Here is a 21,807-nt window from a genome sequence, read left to right as displayed (position 1 = left end):
GAAAGCCATGCACGTTAGGGTCAGTACTCCTGTCTGTGCCCCTGACCGAGGCATGGCTAGACCGACTGGAGTTGGTGCCCGGGTGCTGCACGGTGGCTGCCCACTGCTCCCAGCTACACAGCTAGCTACACAGCTAGCTACACAACACAACTAGCTACAGAACTAGCTACACAACACAACTAGCTACACAGCTAGGGTGGATTAAGTAAAGAGAGGAATTTCCCCACCGGGGATCAATAAAAGCACTAAAACAAATCCTCCCTTTGGATGTCACTGTTTAAGATTATTGCATCTGGAGGAGCAAGGGGTGGTCTTGGTGTGTGTGGGGGGATTATCTCTTACCTTCCTCATTGTCGACAGTAGGATAACTATCAACCCTGATGGAAAAGACCTTTTTTGTTTGTTTGTTTGGCATTTTTACCTTTATTAGATAGTGATAGTAGAGAGAGACAGGGAAGGCAGGGGAGAGAGAGGGGATGACATGCAGCAAAGGGCCTGGGCCGGATTCGAACCCAGGCCGCTGCGGTAAAGACTCAGCCTTATGTGGTACCCCTCTAACAGACGAGCCACTAGGGGCGCTCTGGAAAGGACCTTTTTTTTAAAATTTATTTCAGATTCTTCCCTTTTTTCTCCCAATTTAGTGGCCAATCGATCCTGTTAGAAGACTAGACTAATACTTTATGTCTATCTCTGCGCAGATGAAGTGGATTATTAAACCGTTATAAAGAATCGTACTGACTACCGAACTTCTGCTGGAGGGAAAAATGCAGGCTCCGTTTATTTGGTCGTTTTGGGAGAAGAAGAAAATGAACAGCGTCTCAGTGACGTAATCAATCCGCGCATGCAAGCGCAACACCGCCCACTTATGGACAAACAAAGTCGTAAACAAAATAATAGTACACAATAACACATAGTCATACAAATACACTGGTGTCATATCTCAACAGATCCCTATTCTAGTTCCAACACCCGCCCTCGTCCTGCATGCGTTCGCCAACTGCATCTCTCCGGCCGGCAGTCTCGAAGGAGACGCCTCCCCACTTCCGTGACAAGGCGACTCCAGGCCGAACCACTGCTTTTTCCAACACACACAGAGACGCATCCATGTGACGAACACAAGCCGACTCCGCCCCCCTCCCGAAGACAGCGCTGCCAATTATCGCTGCTTCATCGAGTCCGGCCATAGTCGGATCTGACGAGACCGGGGCGCGAACCCCCGTCCCCAGTGGGCAACTGCATCGACACAAAGCCGATGCTTAGACCATGGAAAAGACCTTTTAACATATATTGAACATTCATCTTAGAACAAGTTTGTAAGATTTAACCACCTTCACATGAAAAACTCTTTCTCTGTTGTCTTCTGTTCTCTGTTGACCTCTCTTCTCTGTTGTCTTCTCTTCTCTGTTGTCTTCTGTTCTCTGTTGTCCTCTCTTCTCTGTTGTCTTCTGTTCTCTGTTGTCCTCTCTTCTCTGTTGTCTTCTGTTCTCTGTTGTCCTCTCTTCTCTGTTGTCTTCTGTTCTCTGTTGTCCTCTCTTCTCTGTTGTCTTCTGTTCTCTGTTGTCCTCTCTTCTCTGTTGTCTTCTGTTCTGCAGAGCGTTCCTGCAGGCAGGGAAGCATGTCTGCATAGAATACCCCATGAGCTTGAGCTACCAGGCCGCTAAGGACCTTTGGGATCTGGCACAGAACAAAGGTGATGATACATTATACGTTCTATGCAGAAGCAACACAGTCACATCATGTAGATATGTCGTGTGACTCTGGAAAAGTGCATATATAAATGTTTAAAATGAGAGATACTTGATAACTCCCAGTACCAGCAGGTCATGTGCTAAGAGGATGCTGTAGACACTGAAGATGCTAAGACGATGCTGCGTTAACTGTAGACTTTATTTCATTTCAGTGACTAAAACCTTGCCTTTAATTTTTCAAATATCCTATGAACCACGAGTAAAATGTTGGCTTTTATTTATGTATGTTTGTATGTTTCTTCATTTATTTCAGGGAAGCAGAGGGTCCAGCTGAAAGTTTTAGCGAGAATTGATCCCATGATTCCCTCTGTTTACTGTGTTTGTCTCAGGAGTCATTCTCCATGAGGAACACATCGAGTTAATGACAGCAGAGTACAAGACACTGAAGAAGGCGGTAACGATGAAGAATCTGCAAGAGGGTACACTTCATTTTACTGGTGAGCAAACTGGCTCTGATGCTGACTGTCTGTTGTGCTGTGGTTATGGTTATGAGAGTCCTGGATGATCTATTGTGGTTTGAATTTTATGTAGTTTTAAAATTCAGCTTTTTAAATGGTTATCCCTTTTTGAAGTGTGTTGACCGGTTTTTCATTCTTACTTACTTGGTCTGTGTTGTCACTTCATTGCACCTTAAAACCTTTTTTACTACGAGGCACAGCTCATGTGAAATAATGTAATGTACGCTGTTTCATTCAGACCCATTGCCACAGGTGTATAAACTCAAGCAGCTAGCCATGCAGTCTGCATTTACAAAAATTTGTTAAAGAATGGGTCGTTCTGAAAAGAGCTCATTGAATTCAAGCGTGGTACTGTCATAGGATGCCACCTTTGCAATAAGTCAGTTCGTGAAATGTCTTCCCTGCTAGATAAGTGTTGTAAGTGGTATTATTGAAAAGTGGAAGCATTTAGGAACAACAGCGACTCAGCCACGAAGTGGCAGACCACGCAAAGTCACACAGCGCGGTCAACGAGTGCTGAGGAGCCAACACTCTGTTGACTCAATAACTGCAGAGTTCCAAACTTCCTCTGGCATTAACATCAGCACAAAAACTGTGTGCCGGGAGCTTCATGGAATGTGTTTCCATGGCCAAGCAACTGCATGCAAGCCTTACATCACCAAGCACAGTGCCAAGCGTCGGATGGAGTGGTGTAAAGCACGCTGCCACTGGACTCTGGAGCAGTGGAAACGGGTTCTGTGGAGTGATGAATCGAGCTTCTCTGTCTGGCAGTCTAATGGACAAGCCTGGGATTGGCAGATGCCAGGAGAACGTTACCTATCTGACTGCACTGTGCCAACTGTAAAGTTTGGTGGAGGAGGGATAAAGGTATTGGGTTGTTTTTCAGGGGTTGGGCTAGGCCCCTTAGTCCCAGTGAAGGGAAATCTTAATGCTTCAGCATACCAAGACATTTTGAACAATTCTGTGCTTCAAACTTTGTGAGAACAGTTTGGGGAGAGCCATTTTCTGTTCCAGCATGACTGTGCCCCAGTGCACAAAGCAAGGTCCATTAAGACATGGTTGGGTGAGTTTGGTGTGGAAGAACTTGACTGGCCCGCACAGAGCCCTGACCTCAACCCCATAGAACACCTTTGGGATGAACTAGAACGGAGATTGCGAGCCAGATCTTCTCGTCCAACATCAGTGCCTGACCTCACAAATGCTCTTCTGGATGAATGGGCAAAAAAATCCCACAGACACACTCCAAAATCTTGTGGAAAGCCTTCCCAGAAGAGTGGAAGCTGTTATAGCAGCAAAGGGGGGGACCAACTCCCTATTAAGGCCTATGGATTTAGAATGGGATGTCATAAAAGCTCCTGTAGGTGTAATGACCAGTTATCCCAATACTTTTGTACATATAGTGTAGTGTAGATAGATAGATATATAGATAGATAGATGGATTAACTGAAATTCTTGGGAGACTGCGTCCTTATAAACCAACAAATTATTTAGTCGCTCCAGGCACATGTTAGAGCACAAATGGACTTGGGCCCTGCCTGGCTCAAGGCACGAGACAGCTTACCCGGTTGTCCCCTTCTGTCGGCTGACTTGTATACAGGGGGAGAGTTTTTCCTGCGATGCTACACAGCTAAAACAAACTTAAGCTTAGAGGACCATTGCAAAATGACACAACAAAATTTAAAATGGAATATATTGCCACCTGAGTACATTTCTATTGAATTTCTGATGACTGACTGAATGTGACTGAATTTGAAGAGCGCTGTCAGCCATTTGAGTAAACAAACTGTACAACATGTGTTTTTCAGCTGTAAACATCATTGTATGCCTTCTACATATTGAAACATCCATTCCAGAATAAACAGAAAAGTAGCCCTCAGGCTTAGACTCCTACACAGTAAAATCCTGAGTGCTAATTTAACTTCCTGAGTTTTAATTTAACTCTGAGAGGGTACAAATGGACCCAAAAAGATCCATTTGTACCCTCTCAGAGTTAAATTAACAATGTTTTTTACTGTGTAATGTTATACACAAGCCTACCTTTGAACATGAAAGAGAGAGAAATATAACTACAGCCATCCAGGCTTGGACATTGCCTGGATGAACAAGGTCCATGTCAGGTGTTCGGGAACCAGGGCAACCGGATGACAAGTGGGCTACTGAGAACTGACAGAGAACATGGAATTGTTCAGCTCAGTGGGAGACTGGGCATTATGGTCTGCCCCCCCCTCCCCCATATCTGGAACACCCTCCCAGACCACGTAAGGGCTCATCAGACTCTGGCCTCCTTTAAAACAGGCCTTAAGATGCTTTTATTCAGAAAATCTTTTAATTTAACCATGTGGTATTTTTGCTGTTGTCTGTTTTTATCATTTTATTGCACTGTCAAGCACTTTGAGATTGTCTCTAACAATCAAAGGTGGTATACGAATACAATTTATTATTATCATTATCATTATTATTATTATTGGCGGCATGGTGGTGCAGTGGTTTGCGCAAGAAGGTCCTGGGTTCCATCTCCGGGGTAGTCCAACCTTGGTGGGTCGTCCCGGGCCGTCCTCTGTGTGGAGTTTGCATGGTCTCCCCGTGTCCGCGCAGGTTTTCTCTGGGGGCTCCGGTTTCCTCCCACAGTCCAAAGACATGTAGGTCAGCTGAATCGGCCGTACTAAATTGTCCTTAGGTGTGTGTGTGTGTGTGTGTGTGGGCCCTGTGATGGCCTTGCGGCCTGTCCAGGGTGTCTCCCCGCCTGCTGCTCAATGACTGCTGGAATAGGCTCTAGCATCCTCATGACCCTGAAAACAGGATAAGGAGTTCAGATAATTGCTAACAGGTGCACAAAATCAAGCATACAACCATGCAATTTACATATAAAAAAACTGGCAGTAGAATGGGTTTAGTGACGTTCAATATGGCACTGTAATAGGATGCGACCTTTCCAGCATGTCAGTTAATCAAATGTCTGCCCTGTTAGAACTGATCTGGTCAACTGTAAGACTACTATTGTGAGGTGGCAACATATCTGAGCAACAACAGCAACAGCTCAGCTCAGGACCGCCATGTGCTACGTCACGTAGCATGTAAAAATCATCTGTCCTCGGTTGATGTACTCACTACTGAGTTCCAAACTGCCCCTGGAAGCAACATCAGCACAAGATCTGTTGAGAGCTTCATGAAATGGGTTTCCATAGCCGAGCAGCACCGTACAGTGAAATTCTGGAGAATTGTGTGCTTCCAGCTTTGTGGCAACCACAAAGCTGCAAGGCCCTTTCCTGTTTCAGCATGACAATGCATCTGTGCACAAAGTGAGGTCCATAAAGACATGTTTTCCTGAGTTTGGTGTAGAAGAACTTGATTGGCCTGCACAAAGCCCTGACCTCAACCCCATCAAACACCTTTTGGGATGGAGTGCTACCTGTAAGCCAGGCCTTCTTGCCCAACATCATTGCCCGACCTCATTAATGCTCTTGTGGCTGAATGGGAGTGAATCACTATAGCCATGTTCCCAAATCTAGTGGAAAGTCTTCCCAGTAGATTGACAGCGTTTGTAGATTGACAGAGTGTGTAGGTTGACAGAGAGTGTAGTTTGACAGAGTGTAGGTTGACAGTGTAGGTTGACATAGAGTGTTGGCTGACAGAGAGAGTGTAGATTGACAGTGTGTGTAGGTTGACAGAGAGAGTGTAGGTTGACAGAGAGAGTGTAGGTTGACAGAGTGTGTAGGTTGACAGAGAGTGTAGGTTGAAAGAGTGTAAAGCCTGACAGAGTGTAGGTTGACAGAGTGTGTAGCTTGACAGAGAGTGTGTAGGTTGACAGAGAATGTAGGTTGACAGAGAGTGTAGGTTGACAGAGAATGTAAGTTGACAGAAAGATTGTAGGTTGACAGAATGCAGGTTGACACAGTGTGTAGGTTTACAGAGAATGTAGGTTGACATAGTGTAGGTTGACAGAGTGTGTAGGTTGACAGAGAGTGTAGGTTGACAGAGAGAGTGTAGGTTGACAGAGAGTGTATTTTGACAGAGAGAGTGTAGGTTGACGGAGAGTGTAGCTTGACAGAGAGTGCAGGTTGACAAAGAGAGTGTAGATTGACAGAGAGTGCAGGTTGATAGAAATTGATGTTTGACAGAGTGTGTAGGTTGACAGAGTGTACATTCGCAGAGAGTGTACATTGACAGAGAGTGTAGTTTGACAGAGAGTGTAGTTTGACAGAGTGTGTAGGTTGACAGAGTGTGTAGGTTGACAGAGTGTGTAGGTTGACAGAGAGTGTAGGTTGACGGAGTGTAGTTTGACAGAGAGTGTAGGTTGACATAGAGTGCAGGTTGACAGAGAGTGTAGGTTGACAGAGTGTAAAGCTTGACAGAGTGTAGCTTGACAGAGAGAGTGTAGGCTGACAGAGAGTGCAGGTTGACAAACAGTGTAGTTTGACAGAGAGTGTGTAGCTTGACAGAGAGAGTGTAGGCTGACAGAGAGAGTATAGGTTGACAAACAGTGTAGTTTGACAGAGAGTGTGTAGCTTGACAGAGAGAGTGTAGGCTGACAGAGAGAGTGTAGGTTGACAAACAGTGTAGTTTGACAGAGAGTGTGTAGCTTGACAGAGAGTGTGTAGCTTGACAGAGAGAGTGTAGGCTGACAGAGAGAGTGTAGGTTGACAAACAGTGTAGTTTGACAGAGAGTGTGTAGCTTGACAGAGAGTGTGTAGCTTGACAGAGAGGGTGTAGGCTGACAGAGAGAGTGTAGGTTGACAAACAGTGTAGTTTGACAGAGAGTGTGTAGCTTGACAGAGAGAGTGTAGGCTGACAGAGAGTGCAGGTTGACAAACAGTGTAGTTTGACAGAGAGTGTGTAGCTTGACAGAGAGAGTGTAGGCTGACAGAGAGTGCAGGTTGACAAACAGTGTAGTTTGACAGAGAGTGTGTAGGTTGACAGAGAATGTAGGTTGACAGAGAGTGTAGGTTGACAGAGAATGTAAGTTGACAGAAAGATTGTAGGTTGACAGAGAATGCAGGATGACACAGTGTGTAGGTTTACAGAGAATGTAGGTTGACATAGTGTAGGTTGACAGAGAGTGCAGGTTGACAGAGAGTGTAGTTTGACAGAGTGTAGGTTGACAGTGTAGGTTGACATAGAGTGTTGGCTGACAGAGAGAGTGTAGATTGACAGTGTGTGTAGGTTGACAGAGAGAGTGTAGGTTGACAGAGAGAGTGTAGGTTGACAGAGTGTGTAGGTTGACAGAGAGTGTAGGTTGAAAGAGTGTAAAGCTTGACAGAGTGTAGGTTGACAGAGTGTGTAGCTTGACAGAGAGAGTGTAGGTTGACAGAGTGTGCAGGTTGACAAACAGTGTAGTTTGACAGAGAGTGTGTAGGTTGACAGAGAATGTAGGTTGACAGAGAGTGTAGGTTGACAGAGAATGTAAGTTGACAGAAAGATTGTAGGTTGACAGAATGCAGGTTGACACAGTGTGTAGGTTTACAGAGAATGTAGGTTGACATAGTGTAGGTTGACAGAGTGTGTAGGTTGACAGAGAGTGTAGGTTGACAGAGAGAGTGTAGGTTGACAGAGAGTGTATTTTGACAGAGAGAGTGTAGGTTGACGGAGAGTGTAGCTTGACAGAGAGTGCAGGTTGACAAAGAGAGTGTAGATTGACAGAGAGTGCAGGTTGATAGAAATTGAAGTTTGACAGAGTGTGTAGGTTGACAGAGTGTACATTGACAGAGAGTGTACATTGACAGAGAGTGTAGTTTGACAGAGAGTGTAGGTTGACAGAGTGTGTAGGTTGACAGAGTGTGTAGGTTGACGGAGAGTGTAGGTTGACGGAGTGTAGTTTGACAGAGAGTGTAGGTTGACATAGAGTGCAGGTTGACAGAGAGTGTAGGTTGACAGAGTGTAAAGCTTGACAGAGTGTAGCTTGACAGAGAGAGTGTAGGCTGACAGAGAGTGCAGGTTGACAAACAGTGTAGTTTGACAGAGAGTGTGTAGCTTGACAGAGAGAGTGTAGGCTGACAGAGAGAGTATAGGTTGACAAACAGTGTAGTTTGACAGAGAGTGTGTAGCTTGACAGAGAGAGTGTAGGCTGACAGAGAGAGTGTAGGTTGACAAACAGTGTAGTTTGACAGAGAGTGTGTAGCTTGACAGAGAGTGTGTAGCTTGACAGAGAGAGTGTAGGCTGACAGAGAGAGTGTAGGTTGACAAACAGTGTAGTTTGACAGAGAGTGTGTAGCTTGACAGAGAGTGTGTAGCTTGACAGAGAGAGTGTAGGCTGACAGAGAGAGTGTAGGTTGACAAACAGTGTAGTTTGACAGAGAGTGTGTAGCTTGACAGAGAGTGTGTAGCTTGACAGAGAGAGTGTAGGTTGACAAACAGTGTAGTTTGACAGAGAGTGTTTAGCTTGACAGAGAGAGTGTAGGCTGACAGAGAGTGCAGGTTGACAAACAGTGTAGTTTGACAGAGAGTGTGTAGGTTGACAGAGAATGTAGGTTGACAGAGAGTGTAGGTTGACAGAGAATGTAAGTTGACAGAAAGATTGTAGGTTGACAGAGAATGCAGGTTGACACAGTGTGTAGGTTTACAGAGAATGTAGGTTGACATAGTGTAGGTTGACAGAGAGTGCAGGTTGACAGAGAGTGTAGTTTGACAGAGTGTAGGTTGACAGTGTAGGTTGACATAGAGTGTTGGCTGACAGAGAGAGTGTAGATTGACAGTGTGTGTAGGTTGACAGAGAGAGTGTAGGTTGACAGAGAGAGTGTAGGTTGACAGAGTGTGTAGGTTGACAGAGAGTGTAGGTTGAAAGAGTGTAAAGCTTGACAGAGTGTAGGTTGACAGAGTGTGTAGCTTGACAGAGAGAGTGTAGGTTGACAGAGTGTGCAGGTTGACAAACAGTGTAGTTTGACAGAGAGTGTGTAGGTTGACAGAGAATGTAGGTTGACAGAGAGTGTAGGTTGACAGAGAATGTAAGTTGACAGAAAGATTGTAGGTTGACAGAGAATGCAGGTTGACACAGTGTGTAGGTTTACAGAGAATGTAGGTTGACATAGTGTAGGTTGACAGAGTGTGTAGGTTGACAGAGAGTGTAGGTTGACAGAGAGAGTGTAGGTTGACAGAGAGTGTATTTTGACAGAGAGAGTGTAGGTTGACGGAGAGTGTAGCTTGAAAGAGAGTGCAGGTTGACAAAGAGAGTGTAGATTGACAGAGAGTGCAGGTTGATAGAAATTGAAGTTTGACAGAGTGTGTAGGTTGACAGAGTGTACATTCACAGAGAGTGTACATTGACAGAGAGTGTAGTTTGACAGAGAGTGTAGGTTGACAGAGTGTGTAGGTTGACAGAGTGTGTAGGTTGACAGAGAGTGTAGGTTGACGGAGTGTAGTTTGACAGAGAGTGTAGGTTGACATAGAGTGCAGGTTGACAGAGAGTGTAGGTTGACAATGTAAAGCTTGACAGAGTGTAGCTTGACAGAGAGAGTGTAGGCTGACAGAGAGTGCAGGTTGACAAACAGTGTAGTTTGACAGAGAGTGTGTAGCTTGACAGAGAGAGTGTAGGCTGACAGAGAGAGTGTAGGTTGACAAACAGTGTAGTTTGACAGAGAGTGTGTAGCTTGACAGAGAGTGTGTAGCTTGACAGAGAGAGTGTAGGCTGACAGAGAGAGTGTAGGTTGACAAACAGTGTAGTTTGACAGAGAGTGTGTAGCTTGACAGAGAGAGTGTAGGCTGACAGAGAGAGTGTAGGTTGACAAACAGTGTAGTTTGACAGAGAGTGTGTAGCTTGACAGAGAGTGTGTAGCTTGACAGAGAGAGTGTAGGCTGACAGAGAGAGTGTAGGTTGACAAACAGTGTAGTTTGACAGAGAGTGTGTAGCTTGACAGAGAGAGTGTAGGCTGACAGAGAGTGCAGGTTGACAAACAGTGTAGTTTGACAGAGAGTGTGTAGCTTGACAGAGAGAGTGTAGGCTGACAGAGAGAGTGTAGGTTGACAAACAGTGTAGTTTGACAGAGAGTGTGTAGCTTGACAGAGAGTGTGTAGCTTGACAGAGAGAGTGTAGGCTGACAGAGAGAGTGTAGGTTGACAAACAGTGTAGTTTGACAGAGAGTGTGTAGCTTGACAGAGAGTGTGTAGCTTGACAGAGAGAGTGTAGGTTGACAAACAGTGTAGTTTGACAGAGAGTGTTTAGCTTGACAGAGAGAGTGTAGGCTGACAGAGAGTGCAGGTTGACAAACAGTGTAGTTTGACAGAGAGTGTGTAGGTTGACAGAGAATGTAGGTTGACAGAGAGTGTAGGTTGACAGAGAATGTAAGTTGACAGAAAGATTGTAGGTTGACAGAGAATGCAGGTTGACACAGTGTGTAGGTTTACAGAGAATGTAGGTTGACATAGTGTAGGTTGACAGAGAGTGCAGGTTGACAGAGTGTGTAGTTTGACAGAGTGTAGGTTGACAGTGTAGGTTGACATAGAGTGTTGGCTGACAGAGAGAGTGTAGATTGACAGTGTGTGTAGGTTGACAGAGAGAGTGTAGGTTGACAGAGAGAGTGTAGGTTGACAGAGTGTAAAGCTTGACAGAGTGTAGGTTGACAGAGTGTGTAGCTTGACAGAGAGAGTGTAGGTTGACAGAGTGTGCAGGTTGACAAACAGTGTAGTTTGACAGAGAGTGTGTAGGTTGACAGAGAATGTAGGTTGACAGAGAGTGTAGGTTGACAGAGAATGTAAGTTGACAGAAAGATTGTAGGTTGACAGAATGCAGGTTGACACAGTGTGTAGGTTTACAGAGAATGTAGGTTGACATAGTGTAGGTTGACAGAGTGTGTAGGTTGACAGAGAGTGTAGGTTGACAGAGAGAGTGTAGGTTGACAGAGAGTGTATTTTGACAGAGAGAGTGTAGGTTGACGGAGAGTGTAGCTTGAAAGAGAGTGCAGGTTGACAAAGAGAGTGTAGATTGACAGAGAGTGCAGGTTGATAGAAATTGAAGTTTGACAGAGTGTGTAGGTTGACAGAGTGTACATTCACAGAGAGTGTACATTGACAGAGAGTGTAGTTTGACAGAGAGTGTAGGTTGACAGAGTGTGTAGGTTGACAGAGTGTGTAGGTTGACAGAGAGTGTAGGTTGACGGAGTGTAGTTTGACAGAGAGTGTAGGTTGACATAGAGTGCAGGTTGACAGAGAGTGTAGGTTGACAGTGTAAAGCTTGACAGTGTGTAGCTTGACAGAGAGAGTGTAGGCTGACAGAGAGTGCAGGTTGACAAACAGTGTAGTTTGACAGAGAGTGTGTAGCTTGACAGAGAGAGTGTAGGCTGACAGAGAGAGTGTAGGTTGACAAACAGTGTAGTTTGACAGAGAGTGTGTAGCTTGACAGAGAGTGTGTAGCTTGACAGAGAGAGTGTAGGTTGACAGTGTAAAGCTTGACAGAGTGTAGCTTGACAGAGAGAGTGTAGGCTGACAGAGAGTGCAGGTTGACAAACAGTGTAGTTTGACAGAGAGTGTGTAGCTTGACAGAGAGAGTGTAGGCTGACAGAGAGAGTGTAGGTTGACAAACAGTGTAGTTTGACAGAGAGTGTGTAGCTTGACAGAGAGTGTGTAGCTTGACAGAGAGAGTGTAGGCTGACAGAGAGAGTGTAGGTTGACAAACAGTGTAGTTTGACAGAGAGTGTGTAGCTTGACAGAGAGAGTGTAGGCTGACAGAGAGAGTGTAGGTTGACAAACAGTGTAGTTTGACAGAGAGTGTGTAGCTTGACAGAGAGTGTGTAGCTTGACAGAGAGAGTGTAGGCTGACAGAGAGAGTGTAGGTTGACAAACAGTGTAGTTTGACAGAGAGTGTGTAGCTTGACAGAGAGAGTGTAGGCTGACAGAGAGTGCAGGTTGACAAACAGTGTACTTTGACAGAGAGTGTGTAGCTTGACAGAGAGAGTGTAGGCTGACAGAGAGTGCAGGTTGACAAACAGTGTAGTTTGACAGAGAGTGTGTAGGTTGACAGAGAATGTAGGTTGACAGAGAGTGTAGGTTGACAGAGAATGTAAGTTGACAGAAAGATTGTAGGTTGACAGAGAATGCAGGTTGACACAGTGTGTAGGTTTACAGAGAATGTAGGTTGACATAGTGTAGGTTGACAGAGAGTGTAGGTTGACAGAGTGTGTAGGTTGACAGAGAGAGTGTAGGTTGACAGAGAGTGTATTTTGACAGAGAGAGTGTAGGTTGACAAATAGTGTAGCTTGACAGAGAGTGCAGGTTGACAGAGAGTGTAGTTTGACAGAGTGTAGGTTGACATAGAGTGTTGGCTGACAGAGAGAGCGTAGATTGACAGTGTGTGTAGGTTGACAGAGAGAGTGTAGGTTGACAGAGAGAGTGTAGGTTGACAGAGTGTGTAGGTTGACAGAGAGTGTAGGTTGAAAGAGTGTAAAGCTTGACAGAGTGTAGGTTGACAGAGTGTGTAGCTTGACAGAGAGAGTGTAGGTTGACAAACTGTAGTTTGACAGAGAGTGTGTAGGTTGACAGAGAATGTAGGTTGACAGAGTGTGTAGCTTGACAGAGAATGTAAGTTGACAGAAAGATTGTAGGTTGACAGAATGCAGGTTGACACAGTGTGTAGGTTTACAGAGAATGTAGGTTGACATAGTGTAGGTTGACAGAGTGTGTAGGTTGACAGAGAGTGTAGGTTGACAGAGAGAGTGTAGGTTGACAGAGAGTGTATTTTGACAGAGAGAGTGTAGGTTGACGGAGAGTGTAGCTTGACAGAGAGTGCAGGTTGACAAAGAGAGTGTAGATTGACAGAGAGTGCAGGTTTATAGAAATTGAAGTTTGACAGAGTGTGTAGGTTGACAGAGTGTACATTCACAGAGAGTGTACATTGACAGAGAGTGTAGTTTGACAGAGAGTGTAGGTTGACAGAGTGTGTAGGTTGACAGAGAGTGTAGGTTGACGGAATGTAGTTTGACAGAGAGTGTAGGTTGACATAGAGTGCAGGTTGACAGAGAGTGTAGGTTGACAGTGTAAAGCTTGACAGAGTGTAGCTTGACAGAGAGAGTGTAGGCTGACAGAGAGTGCAGGTTGACAAACAGTGTAGTTTGACAGAGAGTGTGTAGCTTGACAGAGAGAGTGTAGGCTGACAGAGAGTGCAGGTTGACAAACAGTGTAGTTTGACAGAGAGTGTGTAGCTTGACAGAGAGAGTGTAGGCTGACAGAGAGTGCAGGTTGACAAACAGTGTAGTTTGACAGAGAGTGTGTAGGTTGACAGAGAATGTAGGTTGACAGAGAGTGTAGGTTGACAGAGAATGCAGGTTGACACAGTGTGTAGGTTTACAGAGAGTGTAGGTTGACATAGTGTAGGTTGACAGAGAGTGTAGGTTGACAGAGAAAGGGTAGGTTGACAGAGTTTTGGTTGACAGAGTGTGTAGGTTGACAGAAAGTGCAAGTTGACAGAGAGTGTAGGTTGACAGAAAGATTGTAGGTTGACAGAGAATGCAGGTTGACACAGTGTGTAGATTTACAGAGAATGTAGGTTGACAGAGAGTGTAGGTTGACATAGAATGCAGGTTGACAGAGAGTGTAGGTTGACAGAGGGAGTGTATGTTGACAGAGTGTGTAGGTTGACAGAGAGTGCAGGTTGACAGAGAGTGTAGGTTGAAAGAGAGTGTAGGCTGACAGAGTGTTTATGCTGAAAGAGACAGTATAGGTTGACAGAGAGTGTAGGTTGACAGAGTGTGTAGGCTGATAGTGCACGTTGACAGAGAGAGTGTAGGTTGACAGAGAGTGTGTAGGTTGACAGAGAGTGTAGGTTAACAGAGAATGTAGGTTGACAGAGAGAGTGTAGGTTGACAGAGAGTGTAGGTTGACAGAGAGAGTGTAGGTTGACAGAGAGAGTGTAGGGTGACAGAGAGAGTGTAGGTTGATAAAGACAGTGTAGGTTGACAGAGAGTGCACGTTGACAGAGAGAGTGTGTAGGTTGACAGAGAGTGTAGCTTGACAGAGAGAGTGTAGCTTGACAGAGAGTGTAGATTGACAAAGAGATTGTGTAGGTTGAAAGAGAGTGTAGGTTGACAGAGGGAGTGTAGGTTGACAGAGAGTGCACGTTGACAGAGAGAGTGTAGGTTGACAAAGAGATTGTGTAGGTTGACAGAGAGTGCACGTTGACAGAGAGAGTGTAGGTTGACAAAGATATTGTGTAGGTGGACAGAGAGGGTAGCTTGACAGAGAGAGTGTAGCTTGACAGAGAGTGTAGGTTGACGGAGAGTGTAGATTGACAAAGAGATTGTGTAGGTTGAAAGAGAGTGTAGGTTGACAGAGGGAGTGTAGGTTTACAGAGAGAGTGTAGGTTGGCAGAGAGTGTAGGTTGACAAAGAGAGTGTAGGTTGACAAAGAGAGTGTAGGTTGACAGAGAGAGTGTAGTTTGACAGAGAGCGCAGGTTGACATAGAGTATAGGTTGACAGAGGGTGTAGGTTGACAGAGAGAGTGTAGTTTGACAGAGAGTGTGTAGGTTGACAGAGAATGTAGGTTGACAGAGAGTGTAGGTTGACAGAGAATGTAAGTTGACAGAAAGATTGTAGGTTGACAGAGAATGCAGGTTGACACAGTGTGTAGGTTTACAGAGAATGTAGGTTGACATAGTGTAGGTTGACAGAGAGTGCAGGTTGACAGAGAGTGTAGTTTGACAGAGTGTAGGTTGACAGTGTAGGTTGACATAGAGTGTTGGCTGACAGAGAGAGTGTAGATTGACAGTGTGTGTAGGTTGACAGAGAGAGTGTAGGTTGACAGAGAGAGTGTAGGTTGACAGAGTGTGTAGGTTGACAGAGAGTGTAGGTTGAAAGAGTGTAAAGCTTGACAGAGTGTAGGTTGACAGAGTGTGTAGCTTGACAGAGAGTGTGTAGGTCGACAGAGAATGTAGTTTGACAGAGAGTGTAGGTTGACAGAGAATGTAAGTTGACAGAAAGATTGTAGGTTGACAGAATGCAGGTTGACACAGTGTGTAGGTTTACAGAGAATGTAGGTTGACATAGTGTAGGTTGACAGAGTGTGTAGGTTGACAGAGAGTGTAGGTTGACAGAGAGAGTGTAGGTTGACAGAGAGTGTATTTTGACAGAGAGAGTGTAGGTTGACGGAGAGTGTAGCTTGAAAGAGAGTGCAGGTTGACAAAGAGAGTGTAGATTGACAGAGAGTGCAGGTTGATAGAAATTGAAGTTTGACAGAGTGTGTAGGTTGACAGAGTGTACATTCACAGAGAGTGTACATTGACAGAGAGTGTAGTTTGACAGAGAGTGTAGGTTGACAGAGTGTGTAGGTTGACAGAGTGTGTAGGTTGACAGAGAGTGTAGGTTGACGGAGTGTAGTTTGACAGAGTGTAGGTTGACATAGAGTGCAGGTTGACAGAGAGTGTAGGTTGACAGTGTAAAGCTTGACAGTGTGTAGCTTGACAGAGAGAGTGTAGGCTGACAGAGAGTGCAGGTTGACAAACAGTGTAGTTTGACAGAGAGTGTGTAGCTTGACAGAGAGAGTGTAGGCTGACAGAGAGAGTGTAGGTTGACAAACAGTGTAGTTTGACAGAGAGTGTGTAGCTTGACAGAGAGTGTGTAGCTTGACAGAGAGAGTGTAGGTTGACAGTGTAAAGCTTGACAGAGTGTAGCTTGACAGAGAGAGTGTAGGCTGACAGAGAGTGCAGGTTGACAAACAGTGTAGTTTGACAGAGAGTGTGTAGCTTGACAGAGAGTGTGTAGCTTGACAGAGAGAGTGTAGGCTGACAGAGAGAGTGTAGGTTGACAAACAGTGTAGTTTGACAGAGAGTGTGTAGCTTGACAGAGAGAGTGTAGGCTGACAGAGAGAGTGTAGGTTGACAAACAGTGTAGTTTGACAGAGAGTGTGTAGCTTGACAGAGAGTGTGTAGCTTGACAGAGAGAGTGTAGGCTGACAGAGAGAGTGTAGGTTGACAAAGAGTGTAGTTTGACAGAGAGTGTGTAGCTTGACAGAGAGAGTGTAGGCTGACAGAGAGTGCAGGTTGACAAACAGTGTAGTTTGACAGAGTGTGTAGCTTGACAGAGAGAGTGTAGGCTGACAGAGAGTGCAGGTTGACAAACAGTGTAGTTTGACAGAGAGTGTGTAGGTTGACAGAGAATGTAGGTTGACAGAAAGATTGTAGGTTGACAGAGAATGCAGGTTGACACAGTGTGTAGGTTTACAGAGAATGTAGGTTGACATAGTGTAGGTTGACAGAGAGTGTAGGTTGACAGAGTGTGTAGGTTGACAGAGAGAGTGTAGGTTGACAGAGAGTGTATTTTGACAGAGAGAGTGTAGGTTGACAAATAGTGTAGCTTGACAGAGAGTGCAGGTTGACAGAGAGTGTAGTTTGACAGAGTGTAGGTTGACATAGAGTGTTGGCTGACAGAGAGAGCGTAGATTGACAGTGTGTGTAGGTTGACAGAGAGAGTGTAGGTTGACAGAGAGAGTGTAGGTTGACAGAGTGTGTAGGTTGACAGAGAGTGTAGGTTGAAAGAGTGTAAAGCTTGACAGAGTGTAGGTTGACAGAGTGTGTAGCTTGACAGAGAGAGTGTAGGTTGACAAACTGTAGTTTGACAGAGAGTGTGTAGGTTGACAGAGTGTGTAGCTTGACAGAGAATGTAAGTTGACAGAAAGATTGTAGGTTGACAGAATGCAGGTTGACACAGTGTGTAGGTTTACAGAGAATGTAGGTTGACATAGTGTAGGTTGACAGAGAGTGTAGGTTGACAGAGAGAGTGTAGGTTGACAGAGAGTGTATTTTGACAGAGAGAGTGTAGGTTGACGGAGAGTGTAGCTTGACAGAGAGTGCAGGTTGACAAAGAGAGTGTAGATTGACAGAGAGTGCAGGTTTATAGAAATTGAAGTTTGACAGAGTGTGTAGGTTGACAGAGTGTACATTCACAGAGAGTGTACATTGACAGAGAGTGTAGTTTGACAGAGAGTGTAGGTTGACAGAGTGTGTAGGTTGACAGAGAGTGCAGGTTGACAAACAGTGTAGTTTGACAGAGAGTGTGTAGCTTGACAGAGAGAGTGTAGGCTGACAGAGAGAGTGTAGGTTGACAAACAGTGTAGTTTGACAGAGAGTGTGTAGCTTGACAGAGAGTGTGTAGCTTGACAGAGAGAGTGTAGGCTGACAGAGAGAGTGTAGGTTGACAAACAGTGTAGTTTGACAGAGAGTGTGTAGCTTGACAGAGAGAGTGTAGGCTGACAGAGAGAGTGTAGGTTGACAAACAGTGTAGTTTGACAGAGAGTGTGTAGCTTGACAGAGAGTGTGTAGCTTGACAGAGAGAGTGTAGGCTGACAGAGAGAGTGTAGGTTGACAAACAGTGTAGTTTGACAGAGAGTGTGTAGCTTGACAGAGAGAGTGTAGGCTGACAGAGAGTGCAGGTTGACAAACAGTGTAGTTTGACAGAGTGTGTAGCTTGACAGAGAGAGTGTAGGCTGACAGAGAGTGCAGGTTGACAAACAGTGTAGTTTGACAGAGAGTGTGTAGGTTGACAGAGAATGTAGGTTGACAGAAAGATTGTAGGTTGACAGAGAATGCAGGTTGACACAGTGTGTAGGTTTACAGAGAATGTAGGTTGACATAGTGTAGGTTGACAGAGAGTGTAGGTTGACAGAGTGTGTAGGTTGACAGAGAGAGTGTAGGTTGACAGAGAGTGTATTTTGACAGAGAGAGTGTAGGTTGACAAATAGTGTAGCTTGACAGAGAGTGCAGGTTGACAGAGAGTGTAGTTTGACAGAGTGTAGGTTGACATAGAGTGTTGGCTGACAGAGAGAGCGTAGATTGACAGTGTGTGTAGGTTGACAGAGAGAGTGTAGGTTGACAGAGAGAGTGTAGGTTGACAGAGTGTGTAGGTTGACAGAGAGTGTAGGTTGAAAGAGTGTAAAGCTTGACAGAGTGTAGGTTGACAGAGTGTGTAGCTTGACAGAGAGAGTGTAGGTTGACAAACTGTAGTTTGACAGAGAGTGTGTAGGTTGACAGAGTGTGTAGCTTGACAGAGAATGTAAGTTGACAGAAAGATTGTAGGTTGACAGAATGCAGGTTGACACAGTGTGTAGGTTTACAGAGAATGTAGGTTGACATAGTGTAGGTTGACAGAGAGTGTAGGTTGACAGAGAGAGTGTAGGTTGACAGAGAGTGTATTTTGACAGAGAGAGTGTAGGTTGACGGAGAGTGTAGCTTGACAGAGAGTGCAGGTTGACAAAGAGAGTGTAGATTGACAGAGAGTGCAGGTTTATAGAAATTGAAGTTTGACAGAGTGTGTAGGTTGACAGAGTGTACATTCACAGAGAGTGTACATTGACAGAGAGTGTAGTTTGACAGAGAGTGTAGGTTGACAGAGTGTGTAGGTTGACAGAGAGTGTAGGTTGACGGAGTGTAGTTTGACAGAGAGTGTAGGTTGACATAGAGTGCAGGTTGACAGAGAGTGTAGGTTGACAGTGTAAAGCTTGACAGAGTGTAGCTTGACAGAGAGAGTGTAGGCTGACAGAGAGTGCAGGTTGACAAACAGTGTAGTTTGACAGAGAGTGTGTAGCTTGACAGAGAGAGTGTAGGCTGACAGAGAGAGTGCAGGTTGACAAACAGTGTAGTTTGACAGAGAGTGTGTAGCTTGACAGAGAGAGTGTAGGCTGACAGAGAGTGCAGGTTGACAAACAGTGTAGTTTGACAGAGAGTGTGTAGGTTGACAGAGAATGTAGGTTGACAGAGAGTGTAGGTTGACAGAGAATGCAGGTTGACACAGTGTGTAGGTTTACAGAGAGTGTAGGTTGACATAGTGTAGGTTGACAGAGAGTGTAGGTTGACAGAGAAAGGGTAGGTTGACAGAGTTTTGGTTGACAGAGTGTGTAGGTTGACAGAAAGTGCAAGTTGACAGAGAGTGTAGGTTGACAGAAAGATTGTAGGTTGACAGAGAATGCAGGTTGACACAGTGTGTAGATTTACAGAGAATGTAGGTTGACAGAGAGTGTAGGTTGACATAGAATGCAGGTTGACAGAGAGTGTAGGTTGACAGAGGGAGTGTATGTTGACAGAGTGTGTAGGTTGACAGAGAGTGCAGGTTGACAGAGAGTGTAGGTTGAAAGAGAGTGTAGGCTGACAGAGTGTTTATGCTGAAAGAGACAGTATAGGTTGACAGAGAGTGTAGGTTGACAGAGTGTGTAGGCTGATAGTGCACATTGACAGAGAGAGTGTAGGTTGACAGAGAGTGTGTAGGTTGACAGAGAGTGTAGGTTAACAGAGAATGTAGGTTGACAGAGAGAGTGTAGGTTGACAGAGAGTGTAGGTTGACAGAGAGAGTGTAGGTTGACAGAGAGAGTGTAGGGTGACAGAGAGAGTGTAGGTTGATAAAGACAGTGTAGGTTGACAGAGAGTGCACGTTGACAGAGAGAGTGTGTAGGTTGACAGAGAGTGTAGCTTGACAGAGAGAGTGTAGCTTGACAGAGAGTGTAGATTGACAAAGAGATTGTGTAGGTTGAAAGAGAGTGTAGGTTGACAGAGGGAGTGTAGGTTGACAGAGAGTGCACGTTGACAGAGAGAGTGTAGGTTGACAAAGAGATTGTGTAGGTTGACAGAGAGTGCACGTTGACAGAGAGAGTGTAGGTTGACAAAGATATTGTGTAGGTGGACAGAGAGGGTAGCTTGACAGAGAGAGTGTAGCTTGACAGAGAGTGTAGGTTGACGGAGAGTGTAGATTGACAAAGAGATTGTGTAGGTTGAAAGAGAGTGTAGGTTGACAGAGGGAGTGTAGGTTTACAGAGAGAGTGTAGGTTGGCAGAGAGTGTAGGTTGACAAAGAGAGTGTAGGTTGACAAAGAGAGTGTAGGTTGACAGAGAGAGTGTAGTTTGACAGAGAGTGCAGGTTGACAGAGAGCGCAGGTTGACATAGAGTATAGGTTGAGAGAGGGTGTAGGTTGACAGAGAGAGTGTAGGTTGACAGAGAATGTAGGTTGACAGAGAGTGCAGGTTGACAGAGAGCGCAGGTTGACATAGAGTATAGGTTGACAGAGGGTGTAGGTTGACAGAGTTTTGGTTGACAGAGTGTGTAGGTTGACAGAAAGTGCAAGTTGACAGAGGGTGTAGGTTGACAGAGAGAGTGTAGTTTGACAGAGAGTGTAGGTTGACAGAGAGTGCAGGTTGACAGAGTGTGTAGGTTGACAGAATGTAGGTTGACAGAGAGAGCAGGTTGACAGAAAGTGTAGGTTGACAGAATGTAGGTTGACAGAGTATGTAGGTTGACAAAGAGAGTGTAGGTTGACAGAGAATGTAGGTTGACAAAGACAGTGTGTAGGTTGACGAAGAGAGTGTAGGTTGACAGAGAATGTAGGTTGACAAAGACAGTGTGTAGGTTGACGAAGAGAGTGTAGGTTGACTGAGAGTGTAGGTTGACAAAGACAGTGTGTAGGTTGACGAAGAGAGTGTAGGTTGACTGAGAGTGTAGTTCGACAGAGTGTAGGTTGACAGAGTGTGTAGGTTGACAAAGAGAGTGTAGGTTGACATAGAGTATAGGTTGACAGAGGGTGTAGGTTGACAAAGAGAGTGTAGGTTGACACAGAGAGTGTAGGTTGACAGAGTGCAGGTTGACAGAGAGTGTAGGTTGACAGAGAAAGTGTAGGTTGACAGAGAGTGCAGATTGACATAGAGTATAGGTTGACAGAGAGTGTAGATTGACATAGAGATTGTGTAGGTTGAAAGAGAGTATAGGTTGACAGAGAGTGTAGGTTGACAGACTATAGGTTGACAAAGAGAGTGTGTAGGTTGACAGAGAGTGTAGGTTGACGAAGAGAATGTAGGTTGACAGAGTGTGTATGTTGACAGAGAGTGCAGGTTGACAGAGTGTGTAGGTTGACAGAATGTAGGTTGACAGAGAGAGCAGGTTGACAGAAAGTGTAGGTTGACAGAATGTAGGTTGACAGAGTATGTAGGTTGACAAAGAGAGTGTAGGTTGACAGAGTATGTAGGTTGACAAAGAGAGTGTAGGTTGACAAAGAGAGTGTAGGTTGACAAAGAGAGTGTAGGTTGACAGAGTGTAGGTTGACAGAATGTAGGTTGACAGAATGTAGGTTGACAGAGAGAGCAGGTTGACGGAAAGTGTAGGTTGACGGAATGTAGGTTGACAGAGTATGTAGGTTGACAAAGAGAGTGTAGATTGACTGAGTATGTAGGTTGACAAAGAGAGTGTAGGTTGACAAAGAGAGTGTAGGTTGACAGAGAGTGTAGATTGACATAGAGATTGTGTAGGTTGACAGAGAGTGTAGGTTGACAGAATGGAGAGATGTTTCACAGAAGCGTCATCTTGCTACCACCCATGCTAACTTCAAATACTCATATCCACTCAACAGCGCATTAAGATCAAAAACAGTTGATGAACTGAAAAGACTGCTAAAAGCACCGCAGTCGCTTTTTATCGCGCCGCCTTAAGCAAAAAGCAAGACAGCTACAGAAACATCCTTCCGAGTTAGCCATATTTTGGCTAAGCACAAGAAACCTTTTACAGATGGTGAGTTGATTAAAGAAGCGACTAGTGTCATGGCTAAATACTTCTGATGGCTGAATACTTCTCACTTCAGTTTGACAAGTCCACCAGCGGTACAGACACACAGCCCAGCTAAATGTGTTTGTCCGAATGGTTTTCACGGATTTTACT

The 21,807-nt window shown here is 44.9% G+C and overlaps 1 protein-coding gene across 1 annotated transcript in view; it reads left to right on the top strand.

Annotated features, from left to right (window-relative positions):
- Positions 1-21,807, top strand: part of blvra (biliverdin reductase A) — an 84,754-nt gene that overhangs the window by 51,432 nt on the left and 11,515 nt on the right. Inside the window, exons 4-5 of the mRNA XM_056293174.1 lie at positions 1,593-1,690; positions 2,078-2,185. Coding sequence (XP_056149149.1) covers positions 1,593-1,690; positions 2,078-2,185 — 206 coding nt within the window. The remainder of the gene's footprint in view (positions 1-1,592; positions 1,691-2,077; positions 2,186-21,807) is intronic.

This window comes from Lampris incognitus, chromosome 14 (genome assembly GCF_029633865.1).
Source record: "Lampris incognitus isolate fLamInc1 chromosome 14, fLamInc1.hap2, whole genome shotgun sequence".
NCBI classification, from domain to species: Eukaryota; Metazoa; Chordata; class Actinopteri; order Lampriformes; family Lampridae; genus Lampris; species Lampris incognitus.
This window is presented reverse-complemented; position numbering and strand designations above follow the sequence as displayed.